The sequence below is a fragment of the Nannobrachium achirus genome (genome assembly GCF_963921795.1).
Source record: "Nannobrachium achirus genome assembly, chromosome: 10".
NCBI lineage: Eukaryota > Metazoa > Chordata > Actinopteri > Myctophiformes > Myctophidae > Nannobrachium > Nannobrachium achirus.
Genome location: NC_137819.1, coordinates 14,192,996 through 14,217,673, shown reverse-complemented (window position 1 = coordinate 14,217,673; position 24,678 = coordinate 14,192,996). Strand labels below are relative to the sequence as shown.

At 41.9% G+C, this 24,678-nt stretch overlaps 1 protein-coding gene across 1 annotated transcript; it reads right to left on the bottom strand.

Annotated features, from left to right (window-relative positions):
* Positions 1-7,735: 7,735 nt before the first annotated feature.
* Positions 7,736-10,365, bottom strand: LOC308292842 (uncharacterized protein; the record flags this gene model as incomplete). Its single annotated transcript, XM_080735266.1, has 2 exons — positions 7,736-8,523; positions 10,167-10,365. 2 exons carry the CDS (start codon positions 10,363-10,365, stop codon positions 7,736-7,738), a joined length of 987 nt encoding a protein of 328 aa, XP_080591392.1.
* Positions 10,366-24,678: the final 14,313 nt, after the last annotated feature.

The following is a 24,678-nucleotide window of genomic DNA, read 5'->3' as shown; positions in this document are numbered from 1 at the left end:
GCCCTGAGCTACATCTGTGCAAAATTTTGCACTTTTAGACTGATCAGCACGAGAAAGAAAAACCCTAAGGCCTCCGACTAACATGAATACTCACCCATACGTGTATTGTTTTCTGAAGCCATTTCTAGCCCACAGAATGTTTTTTGTGCAAAACAAATGCCTGCAATGGACTCAGCATCATGACAAACCCCTAGTTAGACCCCTCAGATCCCCCTTAAATACCCAGAAAAAAAAACTTTTTCTGGGTATTTTCCACCTGTATAGAAAGTCAATGGGAGCCCAACTTGATTTGGCCGCTGTGGCGACCCCGAAGGACGCAGACTCGGGCGCCCTAGCTAAATCATTAGAGCAAGCCCTGGGCTACATCTGTGCAAAATTTTGCGCTTTAAGTCAAAATTGCACGAAATTAGCATTTGCTCCCCTTAATCCCCACACTATGTCACTTTGCCTTGCCTCAAGAACGGCAAAATGGCAACATTTTTATAGGACCTGAGCCACTGATTCCCTATACATCATGTGTTACCCATAGAACCCACCTGAGCCACTGCTTCCCTATACACAATGTGTTACCCATAGAACCCACCTGAGCCACTGCTTCCCTATACATCATGTGTTACCCATAGTACCCACCTGAGCCATGCTGCCCTATACATCATGTGTTACCCATAGTACCCACCTGAGCCATGCTGCCCTATACACCATGTGTTACCCATAGTACCCACCTGAGCCATGCTGCCCTATACATCATGTGTTACCCATAGTACCCACCTGAGCCATGCTGCCCTATACATCATGTGTTACCCATAGTACCCACCTGAGCTATGCTGCCCTATACATCATGTGTTACCCATAGTACCCACCTGAGCCATGCTGCCCTATACATCATGTGTTACCCATAGTACCCACCTGAGCCATGCTTCCCTATACATCATGTGTTACCCATAGTACCCACCTGAGCCATGCTGCCCTATACATCATGTGTTACCCATAGTACCCACCTGAGCTATGCTGCCCTATACACCATGTGTTACCCATAGTACCCACCTGAGCCATGCTGCCCTATACACCATGTGTTACCCATAGTACCCACCTGAGCCATGCTGCCCTATACACCATGTGTTACCCATAGACCCACCTGAGCCACTGCTGTCCTATTCACGTTATTCCTGGCCCTCTCTATGGAGGCTGCCATTTTCTTTTACAGAGGGCAAAACATCTTTTCACTTCCTCCCAAGTAAGGAAGTGACAGGGAATTGTCTGTTGCCAGATTTTGCCAAAGAAATAAACCCAACAGAAGCAACTAGGCTATTATACTACTTTACATTTACATTTGAAAATAGCAGATCAGCAAGCTCACAATGTGTCACATTGCGACATATTGTTTGCTATTTAAAAACTATTGAGGGAAAAAATATTTTGAATATTTTTGAAACATTTTAAGTTTTAACAACATAAATCTGTGTGGCGGTCCCTGGCACCACATATTTTCAGATGGGGGTCTGCGACTGTGGACAAATATGTTAATCTAGGGTCCTTGATATGAAAAGATTTGGGAACCACTGGTTTAAAGAAATATTAGAAAGTAAGCCCAATAAGCAACTATACTATTTTGTTAAAAGACACTAATTGCTTATTATAAGCAGACATGGCAACCCAGGTATATACAGAGCCCAGAGCACCAATATGACACTTTAATGCAAGGACAACAGGAAACCAAATGATGTTTTTCAGGCCAGATTTTTCAGCCTCTGCCTCTTTCAGGATATGAACAGGAAGCCAGGGGCGGGACCAGAATAACGTGAATACACCATGTGCGGCCACGGCCTACTACCAGCACAGCGCACCATGAGGTGTCACTGGCATAACCACTGGCGACGCCAGTAACATCACCACAACCACAATCATCTTAAAGTATATGTTTTCTTCTGGGGTGCTGAGTCGATTTATGAGGTGGCTGAAGCAATTCAAGGTCAATGAAAAGGTTATTTTGAATCCAAAATGTTAACAAAATTGGCATATCTTGGCCTTGACTTTTATTTTGACCATCCCCTCAATAATACACGTTTTCTAGCAAAGAAACACCAAATAAACTCAATTGTTTTTGTTTTCAATATCATGTGGGCCAATTTACCTTTCACCTTTGTCTTCAATTGATAGAAGACATCCTGAAATATGGGTAGATGTTTAGATTTGACTGCTTGTATTAGTGTGGGGATTTAAGGAGAGCAAATGCTAATTTCGTGCAATTTTGACTTAAAGCGCAATATTTTGCACAGATGTAGCCCAGGGCTTGCTCTAATAATTTAGCTAGGGCGCCCGAGTCTGCGATCTTCGGGGTCGCCACAGCGGCCAAATCAATTTGAGCTCCCATTGACTTTCTATACAGGAGGAAAATACCCAGAATATATATTTTTTTCTGGGTATTTAACTCATACCCTGCCAAAAAAAAAACGTTTCTATAATAAAAACGTCTTTAAAACGTCTTTTTCACTATGGACCTCCCTGCCAGACGTCTTCTGAACGTCTTTTTTTTTTAAATAATAAAAAAAAAAAAAAATTGAAAAAAATGTTTTTGAAAAAAATGTTTTTGGACCTCCAACAGTGTACTAGGCATGATCGCGATCGTGAAATTGCATGTTTAACCCCCATACCAACCCCATCTTTCAAACATGGCAGCCATGTTTGTTTACATTTGAAGAAAACATAAGGGCTCCTTTCTCCTGAATGCCTGAACGGATTTCCAAGCGGATTTTTTTGTTTGAAAGCTGTGAAAAGCATGCACATGCATAGTGCATGATCTGTGCACGAATGTGTGCACCAGCGTGCACACTATTTTTTTAACCCTTTGTTGGCGAACCGGCAATATAAGAGGTCATCCCACTTTAAATATGGCACCGACTGAGTTAAGGAGGATCTGAGGGGTCTAACTAGGGGTTTGTCATGATGCTGAATCCATTGCAGGCATTTGTTTTGCACAAAAACATTCAGTGGGCTAGAAATGGCATCAGAAAACAATACACCTATGGGTGAGTATTCATGTTAGTCGGAGGCCTTAGGGTTTTTTTTTTCTCGTGCTAATCAGCCTAAAAGTTCAAAATTTTGCACAGATGTAGCTCAGGGCATGCTCTAATGATTTAGCTAGGGCGCCAGAGTCTGCGACATTCGGGGTCGCCACAGCGGCCAAATCAAGTTGGGCTCCCATCGACTTTAGTGATGAAAAGTGATGAGTCATCACTTTTCAGAGTTCTGTGGGTGCTGTGGTGACCCCGAAGGTCGCCGACTCGGGCGCCCTAGCTAAATCATTAGAGCATGCCCTGAGCTACATCTGTGCAAAATTTTGCACTTTTAGACTGATCAGCACGAGAAAGAAAAACCCTAAGGCCTCCGACTAACATGAATACTCACCCATACGTGTATTGTTTTCTGAAGCCATTTCTAGCCCACAGAATGTTTTTTGTGCAAAACAAATGCCTGCAATGGACTCAGCATCATGACAAACCCCTAGTTAGACCCCTCAGATCCCCCTTAAATACCCAGAAAAAAAAACTTTTTCTGGGTATTTTCCACCTGTATAGAAAGTCAATTGGAGCCCAACTTGATTTGGCCGCTGTGGCGACCCCGAAGGACGCAGACTCGGGCGCCCTAGCTAAATCATTAGAGCAAGCCCTGGGCTACATCTGTGCAAGATTTTGCGCTTTAAGTCAAAATTGCACGAAATTAGCATTTGCTCCCCTTAATCCCCACACTATGTCACTTTGCCTTGCCTCAAGAACGGCAAAATGGCAACATTTTTATAGGATTTTCTGCAAATCTGCAAATTCTATGAAATTATACTTCAATAATGTTCATGAAAATATCAACAAGTGACCGTAAAGTTTAGAAAATAATCAACACAAAATTAGCTTTGAACCAAGGTAATTATTTATTGACAAATATATCAAAATGTTCTTTGAAAAACAAATATTTACAGCTTTTATTAAAACATATTTTTTCCCCAGCTTAGATAAAAAAGGAGAGAGGAAAAAAAGAAGAAAAACTATTAAAAGAACAAGCAGATAAATATTTCAGTCTGACAGACAGTGTAGCTGAATAGGACAGAACGTGGACTCTGCTGTCCCCTGATGGGCAAATAGACTCATGACATTGACATGTAGATTGAAAGCAGCTCTTTAATAGAGGGTATGCACATACATAAAGTGAATGGCAAATCAAGTGGCAAATCGAGTGGTAAAGTGAGTGGCAAATGAGTTTAACGTCTTTAACGTAACATAATGCAATCATATAGGCCTTTTCTGTAGGCTGTCAAGGCCAGAAATGTTGTTTTTTGCCACTCAGTAGCTGTTCCCGCATAACTTCCGGGTATGACGATGATGTTGCGCGCATACCCTCTTAGTTAACCCATTTAGGCCTACAATTATTGAATGCTTTAACTATTGAAAAATAGCAGATCTACAAACTCACAGCGTGGCACTCGGTGCCGCGCTGCGAGCTTGTAGATCTGCTATTTTTGAAAAATCGTGTAAATGTGTGCACATTTTTCAATATATATTTTTCAAAGCAGACTTTAACTCAAATCTCTGCTTCTGGGGGGTCCCTGGAACAACATATTTTGAGATGGGGGTCTGCGGCCGAATAAATGTAATTTTGGGGGTCCTTGACATGAAAAGGTTTGAGAACAGCTGATTTAGAGGAAGGATTTAGAAGTCGGGTCAAAGATATTCAAAGACTTGCACACATTTTCATGATTTTTTCAAGCTCGCAGCGCGGCACTCGGTGCCGCGCTGTGAGCTTGTATATCTGCTATTTTTCAATAGTTAAAGCATAAAATAATGGTTAAAGTGGTTCAAATCTAACGCGACTCGGGCGCGTTCCAGGTATTTGAGAGTTAAATAAATAAAGTTGGTAGAAATGGTTCCACCTGAAAACCAACGTCGGTTCTTGAAAGCTGCTTTGTGTTAAGAAACGTAACAACTTTCAACCAAGTCATAGGTGAACATTTTCATGTTCGCTATTAATCGTAAGTACTCAGATTTTGTATTGTTATAAGTAAAAGTAGCAATATACTGCAATCTATAAATATTCTGTAAAATGCCTGCATTCAGAAGTTGTATTTGAGTAAAGATAATACAGCGTTGTTGTCAAAATATATTACAGTACCAAATTAAATACTCATAATGCAGAATGTCCCATTTCTCATTTTCACTGGATTGAAGAAAAATGATAAAAGCCACACACTCATCTGCTCTAGCCTGGCATGGCCAGACTAATATCACCGCTTAGATATCAGTCTGCAAACTCTGTATGGAACTAAAGGGCGAATAAAATAAAATGACGCCCCACATTTCTTACTGGGCCCTGATTAGGGCAGGGAAATCTAATCAACATGTGAAGTATGGTACATTTTGTTTTGTACAGGGGTGTCAATTGGGTATGGCAGGGGTATGCAGCTGCCATACCCTGGGTCCAGGAGGGAAAATAAAACTTACTTTTAAATATAAATCCATGAATGTCTCTTTGTCTATCTGTGCTGGATATTATGTTGTTAAATTACAGTAAAATAACTACAAATGCAACATTTTACAAAATGGTCACTTTAACAAGGTATTATGATTATATTCTCCACATTTGTATTCTCCCCATCTTGACAGAATGGTATATTCCCAGGTCCCGCAGGTCAGCTGCACGGGTGCAATGCATTATTGTTAATTGTGGCACGTTTAATAACATGCCAAGTTTAGCTGCACTTGAGCAACTGTTCCAGGGCTGCCCAAGAAACCGTAGAAACGGAGGAAAAAATGTAATGTACTTAAAATAAAATGTATCATGCCTGTTGCTAAGGTATGGCAACATGACTGGTGTCTTGCGTGCGTGCAAGACACCAGTCATGTTGCTATACCATAGCTTTTTCTGAACTGACGCCACTAGTCTTGTATATACATTTTCGAATAGCTAAAACCTAAAATGACATAGATGCTTTCCCTGGGTTAATTACTAGCTGCTGAAATTACAATTAAATGAAACTGCTCGGACGCCACTCTCTCAAACTGGGGATCAGCATAGGACGGGAAAAGAAACATAGCATGGGTCTGGCTCTACAGAACATGACAGTAGGGATGGGACGATAATCTTTATTATCGTGATAAAAGAAATAAAATAACAATAATCGTATCGTGGAGATTTCAATGTATCGTGAAATGATTATTCGTCGTGCACTGGGATCAATTCACCTTTTACTTGCCGAGCTACATATATCCAGTACCACTTAAACCCTCTATAATTGGTAAAATGGACCTGGAAATAATGTACTTGGTACAGTCTTTTTTCCCTCTCTCTCCACCAAATCTCTTTGCCAAAAAAATAGCCGATCTACAAGCTCATAACGCGTAGCGTTGCGACGTGTTGTGAGCTTGTAGATCTGCTGTTTTTTTTGGCAAATGTTCCGCCTCAGGATAATGGATGTTAGGGGATGTTTTGATTATTGTGATAATATTACTAAATCGCTATTTCTTTGGCCACAATAATCGTGACATGAAATGTTCATATCGTCCCATCCCTACATGACAGGACACACATTTTTTTTCCAATTCATTTCCAAAACTTTTCCAGAATATTTAACCCAATTTCCAGGACTATATAACAATAATTCAGCTCAATAACAGGTCGCTTACTCGTATGCGCAATGCCCAGACAGGTAGTGTATGCCAGACAGTGGTTCTCAACCTTTTCAGGCCGTGACCCCCGAAATAATCATGTTTTAACTGGGGACCCCGGCACCCTGACGACGAGCACTAAGAGTTGAGGAATTTTGTATAACACGGTTCTATTGTGAAAATAGCCGATCTACATGCTCACAACGCCTCGCGTTGCGAGGTGTTGTGAGCATGTAGATCTGCTATTTTCACAATTTCTGCCTCTATATATTTGACCAATTTGGCCCATGTTTAATTTGTCTTTTCAGAGGTATTAACAAAATCAATAACCAAAGACAATGCATAGCTATTTGTTCCAGGACCTTCCAGGACCCTTGATAAATTCCATAACTTTTCCAGTACTGGAAAAATATTTTTCTAATTTCAAAATATTTCCAGGAATGTTATGACCGTGGGAACCCTGCCTGTGTCTCTTCAGGGACCCCCTGAACCCCCCCCCCCCCCCCTCCCCTCCCCAGTGTATCTGTGAATGTATTGTGAGCTTGTAGATCTTAGTCCAGTCGCTTGTGTAATTTCATTCCTTTTTGGGGGGATTATGAAAACGATATTGTTTTGGAAACTTCAGAGTATAACACATCAGAAGATCCATGATTCCATTTGCAAAATCGCTAGGGGAACTTTTTTGACAGCTGCTGAAAGTTTGCGTCTCACTCACCAAAACCATAGTTTTGTGGGTCTGTTTTTTTGTGTGCAAAACAAATGCTTGCAAAGGATTCAGAATCATGAAATAAATACCCCTATTTGGGGGTATTTATTTCCTTGTATAATGTATACTAGTAAGTGAATGAGACCCAAACTTTCAGCAGCTGTCAAAATTTCCCTAGGGATTTTGCAAATGGAATCATGGATTTTCTCATTTGTTATACTCTGAAATTTCCAAAACAATCTATAGTTTTCCTAATCCCTTGAAAATGTTAACAAACCTTCATGTTTGGTTTGGACATATTGAACTGCACTATCTTCACTAGTTTGGGTCACTGGGGGTGGGGGGACAATAAAATGTATCTTTTGTTTGGGGTCACGAGCTAAAATGTCTGGGAGCCACTGTCCTGGAGGACCCCCAGCATGTCCGAGGAGGACGTGTCGTCCCCTCCCAGCGCCCCCCCGGGGCCGTGCCTGCGGATGTGCCTCTTGTAGTTTGAGTTGTCGCTGAACCGCTTGCCGCACAGGTGGCAACCGTAAGGCTTTTCCCCCGTGTGCACGCGCAGGTGCTTCTCCAGGCCGTCCAGCCGCGTCAGCCACTTGCCGCAGATGTCACAGCGGAACGACTTGTTGCTGTCCCCCCCGCCGCCGCTAGCGCCGCGGCGGAGGCCGCCGCTCCGGTGGAGACGCACGTGCGCCGCCCAGTACATGCGCTGTCCGAAGGCTTTGCCGCACACGCTGCAGACGTACGGGGGGTTGTTGTTGTTGTTGGCGGGGAGTCCGGAGGAAGAGCGCGACGACGCTCTGCATGATCTCGCCACGTGCGGGGACGCCGTCGTCACCGGCCCGTGGCTCGGGAGCGACACCGCGTCCGTTCGCGTCGCCGGCGTCGACGTGCCGGGCTCGCAGTCCAGACCGTTGGGGGTCTCGTCGTGTTGGTGGACGGTTAGCGGCGGCTGTGGGCCGACGGTCAGTCCTTCGAGGTGTTCGTCCGTGGCGCCGGCGCTCTGGACCAACGTCATCTTGATGACGTGGTCGTTGTCGTCCATCGCTCCTTCTCCTCCTCGCTCCTCGGCGCTCCACATCTCCACGGGTTCCTCTTTGACCAGTTGGAGTTCCGACGGCTCCAGACTCGCCACCGCGAGGCTGCTCTCCTCAAGCCGAAGGAGATCTGTGAACCGCACAGAACACGACCGTAAACGATTAACCATTTGAACCCTGGGGGTGAGAGTTAGGATTTTCTTGTTTTTACTAAAGAGCTGGAGAGACAGGGAGACCCCTGTTATTGAACACTCTATAGCAGTGATTACTATCACAATGGATCTATTGAAACCACATTTTAAAAGGGAAAGTATGTCTTACTGCATCTTTAATTAATTAATTAATTAATTAATCTGACGATTAAAAGTAAGCCTACCAGCACCTCAAGAATATATCCAGGATTAAAAGACTTAGGTATGTCTCAGAAATATATTAACACATCGATGTTCAGTGGACACTGGACTGTAACCATACGGTACCCATCACTGTACACTCTATGAGTACGCAGGCTTATCCTCTCTGTCTGAGAGGCGTGATAAGCAGTTATGTACAACACTTTTGTACTTTTGCCCAGATACATTTTGAATTCTGTATTTCTACATTGCAGTATTGATACTTTCATTTAAGTAACAGATGTGAGTAATTTTTCCACCACTGTTTTCGGACCTAAATACAATTTAGTTTGCATTGTGTTTTACATCGTTTTTTTTTTTTTTTCTTTTCTGATGATATCTTCTACAAAGTACTGTGTTTTACCTGTCTGTCATTCAATGTTATATGAGTTAAATCTCAATTGAAACAAGCGATAGGCTTTTTTGAGGTTATCCTTTTAGTTGACCTTATACCAGTGAACTGGACGGTCATGAAACTGTACCTTGTCCTTTTCCAATGCAAACCTCTAATAAATTCTTCAATCAATCAAGCAATCAATCAATCAATCAATCAATCAATCAATCAATCAATCAATGTCATTCTATGTTATGAGTTAAAAAGGAAATTGAAACAAGCTTTTTTGAGGTATCCTTTTAGTTGACCTTGTACCAGTGAACTGTACTCTCACAAAACCTTTTCCTATGCAAAGTTCTAATAAATTCTTAGTTGACCGTGTACCAGTGTGGACTGTACTGTCACGAAACTGTACCTTTTCCTATGCAACCTTCTAAGTTAGAAGAAGGTTAGAAGTTCTAACAGAGTCTTGGATCAATCAGTCATACAGGGTTCCCAGTTCCCACACATCTTTACCAATTAATTTCCAAAACTTTTCCAGAATATTTACAGGTAACCCAATTTCCAGGACTATATAACAATAATTCAGCTCAATAACAGGTCGCTTAATCATATGCGCAATACCCTATGACAGGTAGTGAATGCCAGTGGTTCTCAACCTTTTCAGGCTGTGACCCCCGAAATAATCATGTTTTAACTTGGGACCCACCCACCCTGACGAGCACTAAGAGTAGAGGAATTTTGTATAACACCGTTCTATTGTGAAAATAGCTGATCTACATGCTCACAACGCCTCGCAACATGTAGATCGTCTATTTTCACAATTTCTGCCTCTAATATTTGACAATTTGGCCAATGTTTAAATTTGTCATTTCAGAGGTATATTAACAAAATCAATAACCAAAGACAATGCATATTAGCTATTTTTCCAGGACCTTCCAGGACCCTTGATAAATTCCAAAACTTTTCCCAGTACTGGAAAAAAAATATTTTTCTAATTTCAAAATATTTCCAGGAATGTCATGACCGTGGGAACCCTGGTCGTACCTGTGTGCTGGGTCTCCATCTTGACCTGGGGCTTGACGCTGAGCTCCAGCAGCCTCCTCTGTCTCTCCAGCTCCAGGCTCTTAGCGCTCAGCCTCTCCTCCAGCTCACACATGGCTCTGCCGAACGCACAGAAGATCTCCTCCGCTGCCGCCGTTAGCCGCTCGTTGATCAGCAGCCGAAGCATGGCGATCTCAGACATTGTTATTATTTAAATGTCCTTTTCCCCACTTGCCCACTTTTTTTTTTTTTTTTTTTTCCTACTTGGCCACCTTATCGCTGCTTGGAGCTATATTGATTATTATTACAATTATTTGCAACAAAACGCCGGCGCAGCTATGAATGAATAAATAAAAGACAAGCTTCAAATTAGGGAAAACTTGGAACGATTAAAACACTCCAAAAATGGTTTTATAACTCCAAACACCGTGGTTTCTGCTGCTGCTGCTGCTTGCAGCTGCTGCCGTTGTTTTGTTTTGACTTCCGCGTCGACGTGTTTCCAGTCTGGCCGGAACGGAGTGAGTTGCTCAACACCGCCACCTGTTGGAACGGAATGATGATTTCTTACAGTCTATGGTTGATTTACAGCCGTTTACAGCACAGCAGTGGTGGAAAAAGTAGGCTACTCAAACTGTAAAAGTATCAATACTGCAATATTTAAGTAAAAATCTGGATTTAAAAATGTAGCCTATGCTACATTTTATACCAATACTTTTGTACTTTTACTCAACAGCTACTGTTGAGTGAAAGTAGCTCTGGTCCATCGCTTTCACCTCCCGCATTGCTCCCGGTGAAGCTCTGACAGACCCGTCGGGAAACGCATGGACTCGAGATTGTCGGCCCCGCCGAGCGCTCAATACTAGTGAAAATAAACAAAACCGTTTCACTACTCACCAAACCAAAGGTCGTTTTGCGCTGTTGAAAGTCTATTCTCCGCGGTGGTGAACCTCTCAGCACCCCACCTACTCTGTAAAATACATTATTTTTGTCATGAAATAAAACGCACACACCTCAGGCCACCTAGCGGCCACCGCAGATACAATGGTTCACAACCCGGAAATAAGCGGCGGTCGAGTTGGATGCACTTTATTTCATGCCAAAAATAATGTATTTTACAGAGTAGGTGGGGTGCTGAGGGGTTCACCACCGCGGAGAATAGACTTTCAACAGCGCAAAACGACCTTTGGTTTGGTGAGTAGTGAAACGGTTTTGTTTATTTTCACTAGTATTGAGCGCTCGGCGGGGCCGACAATCTCGAGTCCATGCGTTTCCCGACGGGTCTGTCAGAGCTTCACCGGGAGCAATGCGGGAGGTGAAAGCGATGGACCAGAGCTAGAGTGAAAGTACAAAAGTATTGGTATAAAATGTAGCCTAAAAAAATAACTTTTGAAAATTGCAAATCTACAACTGTCAATGCATCGTATCATCCCATTGTAGAGCGTCTAGTTTCAAAAGGCCAAGTGGATACTTAGGCCTAATGTATGTTTTGTAATAAAAATATAAATCTACAAAGTTCTACTGTGGTAAAGTTTTCAAATAATGTAATAATCCATCCATCTGTCTTCCATCCATTTGTCTGTCTGTTAAAAAATATTATGAATTAACCAATTAGCATATGCCCTATTTAAAATATTGTGAAAATAGCAGATCTACAAGCTCACTATGCATCACGATGTGACATGTTTTGACCTTTTAAACCTTCTATTGTTGTGAAGATTCTATTGTTGTGAGGAAAATCTTAGGTTGCTTGTGGAAATGTCTATTCTCCAAGAAAAACTTCCCCAGGCTGAAGCAATGGGGAGACTGTGTTTTGGCCCCTGTCCGTCCATCTGTCCGTCCGTGCATCTGTCCTTCCGTGCGTCGACCAGTCCGTCCGACCAGCTAATCTCCGGCGCCCCAGTGATATAGACTAAAAGCTAATATAAGAGCAATAAAACAAGACAAACAGGACTAAACTTATCTAAAAACTATATATTTATCTTGTTATAGTCAATCACTAAATCAGTATGCAATAAAAACATTGAAATGTCCATTTAGTTGTCCATTAATACTGTAGTGTAGTCATGACTCATGTCCAGCAAGTAAGGGGAAGGTTGCGTGTGTGTGTGTGTGTGTGTGTGTGTGTGTGTGTGTGTGTGTGTGTGTGTGTGTGTGTGTGCGCACGCGCGCATGATGAATCGTGCTGGAGCAGTGGGTGGAGAGTGGGTGGGTCTTGGTCAGCCCTCAGCCTATAACTGAGCACTGTTCTGTCCTGTGTAGATCTCGGACAGTTTAGTATGAAGTTAGGAACAGGCTACTATCTATCAAGTCATCATCCAGTAATCTGCTGGGTGACTGCTCTCCACTCCGACATGTCGCCACTCCGACATTGACTTCTTATTGATGTGCTGAACTCAAGACGATACACCAGGCCTCAAACATGGGACCAGAAGTAGCCCTGAATACAGGGCTAGGACCAGAAGGAGAGGAAGTGTTTCCTAAAAGAGAGATGTCCTCCAACAGCTTTTTAACTGCGTCAGAAGAAGTCATGCTGAAGCAGCCTGCCCTAGTCAAAAAATCCTTTAGGATTCCGATAGAAAAATCCTTTAGAAAATCATATAGGATATCTTCTTATAGTATTATAAAATCCTTTAGAAAATTCCATTAAGAATCCTATAAGAATCCTTTACAGTTTTGGAACAGATCCTATTGGATATTTTCTTATAGGATAATAATCCTTTAGAAAATCCCATTAAGAATCCTTTACAGTTTTGGAACAGATCCTATTGGATATTTTCTTATAGGATAGGTGCCTTGCCTGGCTGCCACCTACCAACAGGGGGTGGTGTTGTGCTGACTGATTTATCAGGCTATCAGTGTTAAGACATACAGTATTAGATTTGACATTATCATTGACATCTTGAGTGAGATTCGAACTTACGACCTCCCGTGCTTGAATCCTGCGCCACAGCTCCTGTTAGTGAGGATTGGTTTTTGGTCCTATTTGACATTTTATAGGATCCAATAGGATTTCCCCTACACAAATCCTATTGGATTTTTTCTTATAGGATTGTTATCCTATAAGAAAATATCCAATAGGATCTGTTCCAAAACTGTAAAGGATTCTTATAGGATTCTTAATGGGATTTTCTAAAGGATTTTTCTATTTTATTGGATTTTTTTCTTATAGGATTATTATCCTATAAGAAAATATCCAATAGGATCTGTTCCAAAACTGTAAAGGATTCTTATAGGATTCTTAATGGGATTTTCTAAAGGATTTTTCTATCAGAAATCCTACAGTTCCAATAAAATCCTATTGGAACTTTGAAAAATCCTATTGGATTTCCAAAGTTAGATATAACCCAATAGGATCCTATTGGAACTTTACAAAATCCAATTGGATTTTGCAAAGTTCCAATAGGATCCTATTGGACTTTACAGAGTTAGATATAACCCAATAGGATCCTATTGGAACTTTGCAAAATCCAATAGGATTTTGCAAAGTTCCAATAGGATCCTATTGGACTTTCCAAAGTTAGATATAACCCAATAGGATCCTATTGGAAATTTGCAAAATCCTATTGGATTTTCTAAAGTACCGATAGAATCCTATAGGACTGTATTGGAAATTTGTGAAAAACCAATAAGATCCTATAGGATTTTCAAAATCCTATAGGATTATATTGGAAATTTCGAAGATCCTATAGGATTTTTTGACTAGGGTGTGATTAAGTTACACAGAATAGGTTTGTGAATGTTTTTAATATGTCACTGTACATTGTTCCACTGGTCGACTATAGACTCAAGTAAATACTGAAGTTTTAAGATATATTTTCAGCCTATTTTTAAATGCTTAAGCAACATGTCATACTTGCAGCTCTCACAGGAATGCTTATTTTTATGACCCTTCAGTGTGCAGGCACCATGCAATTGGCCTTGTTAAACTTTTGACACATGTCTCTAAAGGTCCCCCTAAGTATTTTTAACATATATTTGAGTCATATTAATTCGTTAGAAAATACATAGTTATACATTTGAGGTTTATACATTAATAAGTTCAACTGCGGCCATTTTGGGAAATAACTTCGGAAATAAAGTTGTCGGTGAATCTCTCCCACATTCTTTGGTCTAAATGCAAGCTGGACACGCCCATTTCCTGATCATCCATCCAAGCCGCACATTGTAGACGGTCACGGGCAGCGGTGGAAACAGTACTCATATTTTGTACTCAAGTAAAAGTATCAACAAGTAAAAGTATCGATACTGCAATGTAGAAATACTCCATTACAAGTAAATGTCCACGACACATTGTGAGCTTGTAGATCGTCTCATTTCAAATGGCCGAAATGTAGGCTATAGGGGGTGAGGACTGGGCGTGGCCTTGCAAAAATCGTCCACTTCCGCCCGCCATGTTCATTGCTATCTTTCTTGTGAGACTCTTGGATAAAAGGAAGCGATGACCGGAGAACAGCATTGACAGTTCGCTGGTTGTAGATAAGATGGATTGGTCAATGCAAGTGTACTCTATTACAAGTCGAAGTCCAGTAGGCCTATTCAAAATTTACATGAGTAAAAAGTATTGGTAATGGTATCAAAATGTACTTAAAGTACCAACAGTAAAAGTAGGCCTACTCATTGTGCAGAATGTCCCTTTCAAGTTATCAAAACATCTTTTGAAAATAGCATGGATCTAACATTGTAAGCTTGTAGATCGGCTATTTTCAAATGGTCAAAATATATGTATATGCTGAAGTGGTTAATGATGTTTTGTAATAATAATCAAAAGTATAGTAGGCCTAGCATTACTAACTAAAGTTTTGAAATAAATGCAGTGGAGTAAAAGCAGGCCTACAATATTTGGATCAGAGATGTAGTGGAGAAGAAGTAAAAATATTGGCAAAGTACATATAACTCAAAAGTGTAGGCCTACTTAAGTACAGTACTTAAGTAAATATACTTAATTACTTTACACCACATAGCGTGCCTACAGCCAGTTATTGGGCCACTGCCAAGACCACAATTTGACTCGGCCATTACTCGGTCAATTTTCATCAAAAAATTAAAATTTAAACGTGTCCATATTCACTGGAATGTCTGCTTTCATTTGCTGGTGCTCATTATTGTCTCCCATAAAAAGATATCACGCTAAAATCGCGACTTCGGCTGTCCATGCATGAGCGCAGAAAGAGCACAAGCAGATCAGAACAGCCATCACATTCATCCATTGCTTTGGAAATAAAGATCGGTTTATAATAATATAACATTCCCTATAAACAGTAAAATGTGTGTGATCGTTATGTTGATCAAATATGGTTTTATTGAAATGCAATCAAAGCCTAGAGCAATTGAAGTAAAAGTATCGTTGCTTGCTCAACAAGTAGAACTAGTAGTACAGACTGATCTTGATGCATCCAAGACCTAGCAATGGCAATGGCCGCCAAAGTGGGCGGAGTTAAGCCCCGAATCTTGCGGTGATGTCATAACCGACAGTCCCTATAGTGATTAATGTATGTTTTGTAAATGTAATAATTAAAATCTACGTTTCTATCTAATTTTTTTTTTTAAATAACTTTATTTATTTTAAATAACTGCAGGGGAGTAAAAGTAGCCTACAGTGTTTTCTTCTGAGATGTAGTGGAGTAGAAATAAAAGTACTGGAAATGTGAAACACTCCAGTTAAGTAAAAATGCCTCAAAATTGTAGACCCCTAGGCCTACTTAGTACTATGTGCAGCATTTGAGTAAATGTAGCCTAGTTCCTGACTGACTGCAGGCGAGCCAACTAGAAGGAGAGCTGGTCGCGGCTTTCTCCGCCTCAAAGTAGCCTACATCAAAATTGTACTTAAGTACAGTAATTGAGTAAATGTACTTATACTTTACACTGCGCCCTCACTGCAGGGCAGCCGAGAGCTCTTGCTACTTGCGTCTCTCATCCTCTCATAATGGCCAAGAAAGCCTCGGTCAAAGTGCTTGGTTTAATGTTTTATTTTACTCTATCTTAACTTTCCCTCACAAAATAGTCACCCTGGCCGGCTGAGCTGTGTATTTATCTTATTTTGTTATGATTTGTTACATTTTGTGCCAGGAACGGGAAAGAAAAGCTCCGTAACAATTCACAGAGTCACAATGGCTTGTTCATCCCGCACATGAAGCCCTCACTCTGGGCATGAACATCTGCACACTTTACAGCAGGCAGCCGCTGTCCGTATGGGCGGGATCTAATAGAGTCCGACTGCAGTACGCAGAAACCCAGTAGGGGCGGGCCTTGGAGGAGGCGGGCCTTGGAGGAGGCAGGCCTTGGAGGGGGCGGGCCTTGGAGGTGTCCTTTTCTTAAAGGTATATGACGCTCTGAATGAAACTGAATGAAACTGAGACAGGTTTGAACAAACTTACTGCCCCCTGCACTGAGTCAAACTAATAAATGACAAGCATTTAACTTACTCCTTTATCTCAATTATTATATTACATTAATAATCATAATCATTTTATAATATAATCATTGAGAAAAAGGTGTAAGTTATAACTTACTTAGAAAAAGGAGTAAGTTAGTCTAAAACTCCTTTTTCTCAATGATTATATTATAAAATGATTATGATTATTAATGCTTGTCATTCTAATATTTGTTTTAAATAATCATTATGTAACAGTGTGAATAGACAACGCCACCCTTTAGTTGGCTGAGTTAAAGGGAACTCAAATCAATGTATATGACCCATAAACACTTAAAGGTTTCCCCCATCAGGGTGTCAAATGAATGACAAACAAACTGTGTATAAAATAATAGTACAATGGTACTGATCTTTATTTATACAAAAAGGTTATAAGAGAGCATTAGAACGATAACTGAGTACTATTAAAATAGCCTTTAGTAGGGAACAATATCTTGACTGTGGGAACCTGGGCGGTCCAGAGTACCCAAAGCATTGGACAAAATCAGTAGTATACAGCAAGTGGAACAGGCTATGTGATTTACCATAAGTTTGTCCACACTCAGTTGGGAAGCAGCAAATAAACAAAATACAATAAACAAAATGGCAAAACAATACTAAACAAAAGTGACAGTTAACAATGAGGGCAGCGGCAGACACAACGCCTTGGCAATCTGTAAGTTAAATATAAAATGTCAGTTTCCATACCATATCATAATGTTTCTTAAATGTATATGATTACTACGTTGCCATGCGTTGCGCCTACCTGCTACTATGGTCCATTTAACATACCACCAGCAGCTCCCAGCTCACAGCCATTGCCAAGCCTACAGTACAGAAAATGTCCCATTATTTGGATGCTATTTACACACACAATATCAAGTCGTTTAAAATGCCCAACGATAAAATCTAGAGTTAACTCAAATGTTTGCATACCCGATCTCCTTCCCCAGCCGTGCGTGTACGTGACGGCAAGTGCAGCAAACAATCACCGTACCGTACAGCTGATAACCCCCCGTTTTAAACTAATCAATGTGATCGGCTGCAGCTGTGCACTTGGCTATGACGTTGGCTGTGAGGTGACGCTGGCTGGGAGGTCCCACAGGCTACAATTATTTAAAACAAATATTAGAATGACATGCATTTAAAGCTATACTGTGTAAGATGCTCAACTAGTGGTCAGTAGCCCTATAGCAAACCGCGGTCGCGTTCGCGTCTTTCGCCCGTTTTTCGTACCTTCACACCCCCGCGTCTGCCTCCACAACGCCGAGAGCTATCTTTAGAGGGGTCCCTGGTTCCTGTGCGTTCAGGCATTCCGGAGAAACGGACTACTTCACCCTGCCTGGTAGGCGAGATTACCTTTTGAGTAAAGAGACACACGGGCGACTACAAATATGGCGACCCCACTTCAAGATGCGCTGTGATTGGCCGGTAGTGTACCATGTGTGCATGATCGGCGATGTGATTGGGCAACGTATACACAACGTATACAGATGATGCAGATTACGTCATTTTGGCGCGAAATCCGGTCCACGGCCAGGATCATAGAAAACATATAAAGAGAAGGCTTCAGAAGCTGAAAATAACGGAGTGGGTGTTCTAAAACTTTAGCGATTTAACAGTTAGGACAATTTTAAGATTTGTTTTATAAAAAAAGTTACATGGTACAACTTTAACTTACTCCTTTTTCTCATTGATTATAAATTATTATGATTATTAATAATCTCTCGCCGCCGACCACGGAGTGACGGCAGCGGAGGTCCGTGAGAGGTGCCGTGGGACCCCCACATGGTGGCCGTGAGTCGGCCGCCCTGTGGGGGTCCCTCGCCGCCCGCTGCGGTCGCCCCGTTGTCGGCGGCGAGGGACCCCCGCAGGGCGGCCAACACAGACCTCCGCGGTCGCTCCGTGGTCGGCGGCGCGAGACCCCCGCACTCCCGCAGGGTGGCCGACTCACGTCAACCCTCCACCGGGGTGTCTGTCGCGGACCGCCGGTCCTCAGGGGGGATCCCTCGCCGTTAATATTTATTATTAAAAGTTATTTTTCATTAGGAAACGTTTTCTTTTTTTGTAATATTATTTTCTAGTGTTGAATAATGGTTTGAAGAGTCATTTTCGGCAATAAGAATGAATGCAATACAGTTATTTATTATTAAAAGTTACTTTTCATTATTAAAAAACGTTTTATTTTTGGGGAATGTTAGTTTCTGTGTTCAATAAAGGTTTGAAGAGGAATTCAAAGCCCACCTGGGACAGAGCAGCGTGCACGTGACATTATTGCCATGATTCTATTGGATACTATGAACCTTTCTAATCCGCCTCCCGCTTTTGAATACAGCTCCTCCATGGCCCGCCTCCTCCAAGGCCCGCCCCTACTGGGTTTCTGCGTACTGCAGTCGGACCCGTCTCGCGGGATCCCTGCCCTGATCCTTGCCCATTCCTTGTCTGGCTGCAAGCGTCAGACTCTTCACACACTACGTTTCACTTCGTTACCAACAGGGGTGGTAATTTGCGGACTGATTTATCAGGCTAGCCCATTCCTGCTTCATGAATCCCGCCCATAGCACGCAGATCTTATAATGAATTTTACTGTTATAAGTCAATGTAAGACATCATTGACAATTGTAAAAAATCACTTTATTAGTCAAATTCTTAATGACGCATTTTTAATATTTTAATAAATCATTAAGTATATTTATGAGTGCTTATAATTTGGCTATACATAATTATACAGTGTTATAAACAGGTTGTAATTTATTATAGTACTTTGATCACAGACATGGGATGCATAGCAAGTGTTAACATTTATTAATTACACTCATTATTTTAACACTATACTCTTTGCATAAATTCACACATTTCAGGGTCCTCAGAGAAATGTAATGTATAATATTATATCACATTATATGCTAATTAAATTTAACAATTAAGCTTTGCTCCAACTCAGACCTGAGCTTTTCTGAAATGAATTAATGTGAATTAAATTACATAACTGAAAGTCACTTAAAAAAAACAGATGATCCATACATTATAATTATATTAACTGTATTACTGCCAGATGTTGTTATTTATTTATTGGGTTTTGTGCCAGCAAAAGCACCTTACCTTTGCGATGTTATAGACAAAGATGTATTCATTTTTTTTTTTCATCATTATTATTTTCTTTTCTCCTTAAATAGGTGTACCTTGGCTATACGAGCAGTAGAGGCAGTGTTCGAGTTATACTCCCAGAGCTATGGGGGCCCTACATGGGGGGGGTCATGCACGCGCACGTCTCGCGCGCGCACAGCGCGCACGCGAAAATTGGCGTTTTTTTTAGGTTTTGATCGCGTTTTTATCGCATTTTATTCGGGTTTCCGCGGGGGTTTTTTTGCTAAACAATCGGGAACGGCACACTACACTTTCCCTTTGCCCCTTTCCACATGCACCAGCCAGCAAGATAGTCAGACAGCGAGGTAGGAGAGATTATGAAGCAAATTGTTATACATTATTATATGTATGATAATACATTTGGACACAAACAAAAACATAGTCAGGGCGAGGCCAGACATTCCACTAGGAGTGCAGGGTGAAAGGTCGACCTGGGCCTCCATGGATAAACAAGTGAAGGGAGTCAGGACATCTGGATTTCATCCAGAGTGCGTGCACATGCACACACTCGGCCCCTACTCCCTACACACACACACACACACACACACACACACACACACACACACCCTGGTACAGCTCTCTCATCCACGTTCAAGTTAACACACACACCTCATGCACAAACTTAGAAGATGCAGGCATGTGCATAGACACTGGGTATAGACACTGTATAAAAGCTCGCCCAAATCTCCGCACTTGGTTCTGTTGGAGTCAGCCCTCTGTTGGAGCTGGGGTCTGTTGGAGGGCTCACAATACGCTACATCTGTCTAACCTGAACTCCCCGTCTCTACAATAAAACCAACTATTGATGGACAAAGGACTGGACTTTTATATCTGTTTCCGTGGGCACAGAGAGCCCCAAAACCCCCTCCAATACACAACAGATGGCGAGCTAGCGTGATGTGCATCGTCTGGTGACTAGGGGACAACAGTCTCCGGGGGCACTGGGCCGCACAAAAAGAACCCGGTGTGTATTTTTGTGAGGGGGGAGAAGACTGAGCTCACGATGGAAGAAGATTTTTTGAAAAGCAGATCTGGTCCAGATCCAGAGTCGACGGGGAGACCACCACAGAGGCAAGCTGAAATATCAACATGAACTGATTTCAACAGATCCACAAGATTGAAACCTCACAGCACCATCTCTGTGATGACACTAAGAACTCAGCCTCACAGCACCATCTCTGTGATGACATGGAAGAAGAAACAAAGAAAAAGGGAAAAAAGGAGGAAGGGAAAAAAGGAAAAAGGGGGGTACAGGCAAACTTCAGAGAATAATGGACAGAGGAGAGCAGCAGCGAGGGTGCCAGCGAGGAGAACTGCATGAAGTACTATGGGGGTGGAAACTGACATTTAGCAAAATTACTCCACAGCAGCATTATCGAAGGAGCTCAACAATTCAAGACCAGATGGAAGCGTTAACATGTTTCACTCTAATATCAGTATTGTTTTGTCTTTTCATTATCTTATGTGTTTTGTTGATTTCTAGCTGAACAAATTAACATGAGGACTATTAGAGAAAGTTGACAGTAGGAAAATGTATGATTGTCAACAAGGGTTTGCCATGTATGTGAAGATTATTTGTTTTTTATGGCATAAACTCTGTCATTTCAACATATTAAGAGTAGTCAGACAGCCCTGGAACGTGACTGTCACGGAATGACTGAGTCAGGCAGAGGTTTGTGAACTAGCTCTTCACTTTGGAAAACAGAGTTTCAAAGTACAAACAGATATTTGATCTCACATATCCTAAATTCTGAAAATTTGAGACACACAAAAGCAGATGTATTTTGGACACTATTATTAGGCTTACGGCAGGTACAGTGATTTGCCTTCTGCAGTCAGTCGAATTAACGCATCAGATGTAAGTCGTCACGTCCTGCTTCCTGATATTTATGTCTGAATGATCTTAAGTGTTGTATTTGATTGTGTGGTGATTATTTACGCCAAAGCTGTATCAACAAATGCATTGTTTAAATCTCTGTACATTTTAGGTCATACAGTATATTTGTGATGATTGTGATTTAGATTCCAAGGCAATTGGCAGCCAATATGTTTCAGTGTTGTGAAGGAGGTTTTTTTCACTCTCTGGTCTCTTGGTTTTAATGAGGACCTTTTAACTCAGAGTTTAAAGACAAACAGAGGGATCCTGCACACTGATGGAAAATGAATGATGTATAGACGTGGGTCTGGCATAGTTTTTGTGAATGTAATGTAAATCACCTTACGATTGCTGTATAGTCTTTAATGCCTGTTTGTATGTCGATTATGTTGTTGGTATTGAGTATCATGTTTGACCAACTGCCAAGGGTGAGCTCCTATCGTTCGCTCAAGGGGGGAAATGAAGCAAATTATTATACATTATTATATGTATGATAATACATTTGGACACAAACAAAAACATAGTCAGGGCGAGGCCAGACATTCCACTAGGAGTGCAGGGTGAAAGGTCGACCTGGGCCTCCATGGATAAACAAGTGAAGGGAGTCAGGACATCTGGATTTCATCCAGAGTGCGTGCACATGCACACACTCGGCCCCTACTCCCTACACACACACACACACACACACACACACACACACACCCTGGTACAGCTCTCTCATCCACGTTCAAGTTAACACACACACCTCATGCACAAACTTAGAAGATGCAGGCATGTGCATAGACACTGGGTATAGACACTGTATAAAAGCTCGCCCAAATCTCCGCACTTGGTTCTGTTGGAGTCAGCCCTCTGTTGGAGCTGGGGTCTGTTGGAGGGCTCACAATACGCTACATCTGTCTAACCTGAACTCCCCGTCTCTACAATAAAACCAACTATTGATGGACAAAGGACTGGACTTTTATATCTGTTTCCGTGGGCACAGAGAGCCCCAAAACCCCCTCCAATACACAACAATTACAAAAAAGCAGCATTACAAGTCTATCCGTGACACGCAAGGCAGCTGGCTAACGCAACTCAGCCCTTATCGCCACTAAAGCAGCAACGTGGCTCCATCGCACAACACAAGTTACAACTGACAGTGCAAGAATGTTTATTTACCTGTTCGCTGTTGCCGCAGTCCCGTTTGACGCTTTTTCTTTTTCTTTTTCTCATATCCAGAAAGATAAACGTGCATTGTCAAAGCGAAAGTAAACACACACTAGCCTCTGAAAGGGGGGCGGGGCGGAAACTCCCAAAGAGTTCTTCTGGAGTCAAGAAATGTTGTCTGCTTTTTCTTTTTGGCCAATGGGACAACGGCAAAGAGCCGTGAGAGCCAATCAGGGACACGAGTAAGTCTGGCTATGCAAGGTTTATCAGAGATGTCTCATTCAGGCTAAGATGGCAGTAGCCTCTGCCTAAAACCGCCACTGATGAGAGCCAGAGAGCGCAGGGGAGGGAAAAAAAGAAAAAAAAAAAAAAAAAACACTTGGGAAAAAAAGAGACCCCATAGGGGTTTTTGACTATGGGGTCCCAGACTTTATCTATGGGGGCTAAGCCCCCATTGGCCCCCACATAACTCGAACCCTGAGTAGAGGGCAGCCTCATGCAAGACTTAATGTGAAAATGGCCGTGGTAGGCTTCCGTCCGTCAAGACAGCTCAATCGCTACAGACCTAACAAGGAAGAGTGTTGTTACTCCATTGATGCTAACGTCCAGTGGGTTTTTGAGAGCACTTTTACGGGAGCTGTCTCTACGGTACACACCCGCGCGACCCCTCATCAGTTTACAGACATCAAAACAAGGTACAAAAGAACGAGCCAAAGAACCTACTATTGGCGGCGCGCCGCCGGGAAAAATGGGGCGAACGGGAACGTTCAACGCGGTAAAAGAGTTAATGATCACCATTAAGCCACTTAAAACGTATTTAATCGATCGTTCTGGCAAAGGACGCCTTGAAACAGACGCGGGGGAAAACGGGAGGGACTCAATTTATAATTCTATGAATGATCAACATTAAGCCGCCATTAACTTATTTCATTAAGCCACTTTAAACATATTTAATCTATCATTCTGGCTGTGGGCGCCTTGAAACAGACGCGGGGGGAAACTTAAAACTGCCTGCAACGGGCGGGGTTGATGATCACTTAACCCCGCCCACAAACACAACGGCCCGCCCACATACAGAACCCCGCCCCGATCTGCCTACTGCAGTCAGGGATACTTGGCTGTCCTTACAAGCCAGGAGCGAAGTAAAGACCCGCCTCTCGCGACTGCAGAGCTCTGTTTCACCATGAATACAGCGAAATCAGTCCGGTCAATTACAAAAAATAACACGTGGAATAGCATACATATCGTTGGTCATGGTCGCTGACAAAGTTATGTATTTACTTTATCATTAGAGGTCCGTGTATATTTTGATAGTTTGTTATTGGATTTGTTTTTTAAGAACGAAAAATGAAAAAGGAGACACTATCAAAATATACACGGACCATTAGAGTATATAGAGTAGGCCTATATAATAACATAATTCCAACACCCTTCTTCCCCATTGACTTCCATTGGGTCACTACGAAGATTCCATATACGCGCTGTTTTGGCTAGCTAGTTTCCCAAGCTCGTTGGGCGGTGCTTCGGGAGTTGGGACCACCTTCTTCCTACAGCTCCCAATATTAACCCTTTCAGGGTATAGTTGCATTGGCAATTATTTTCACAACTATGTCACTGTTCTATTGACACAAAGTAGAGCCCGTTCTGTTACCCTTCCTTTAAGGGTATCGGCTATTTTCACAATATCTGCGTCTTTCTAGATATTTAGAGCTGTTTGGGTTGGAGTTATTTAAATAATCATATTTGAATATACTTTTACTCAAGTAAATGTTGAATATCAGACTTCTACACATTGTGATATTGATACTTTTACTTAAGTAACAATCACAATGTTAGTCATTAAGCTTATCATTTGTTTTCCCCTCAACCCTTGCCCCTGGTGTCCACAACAGGTTTGTTTACCAATGTTGAAATGTGTGTGTGTGTGTGTGTGT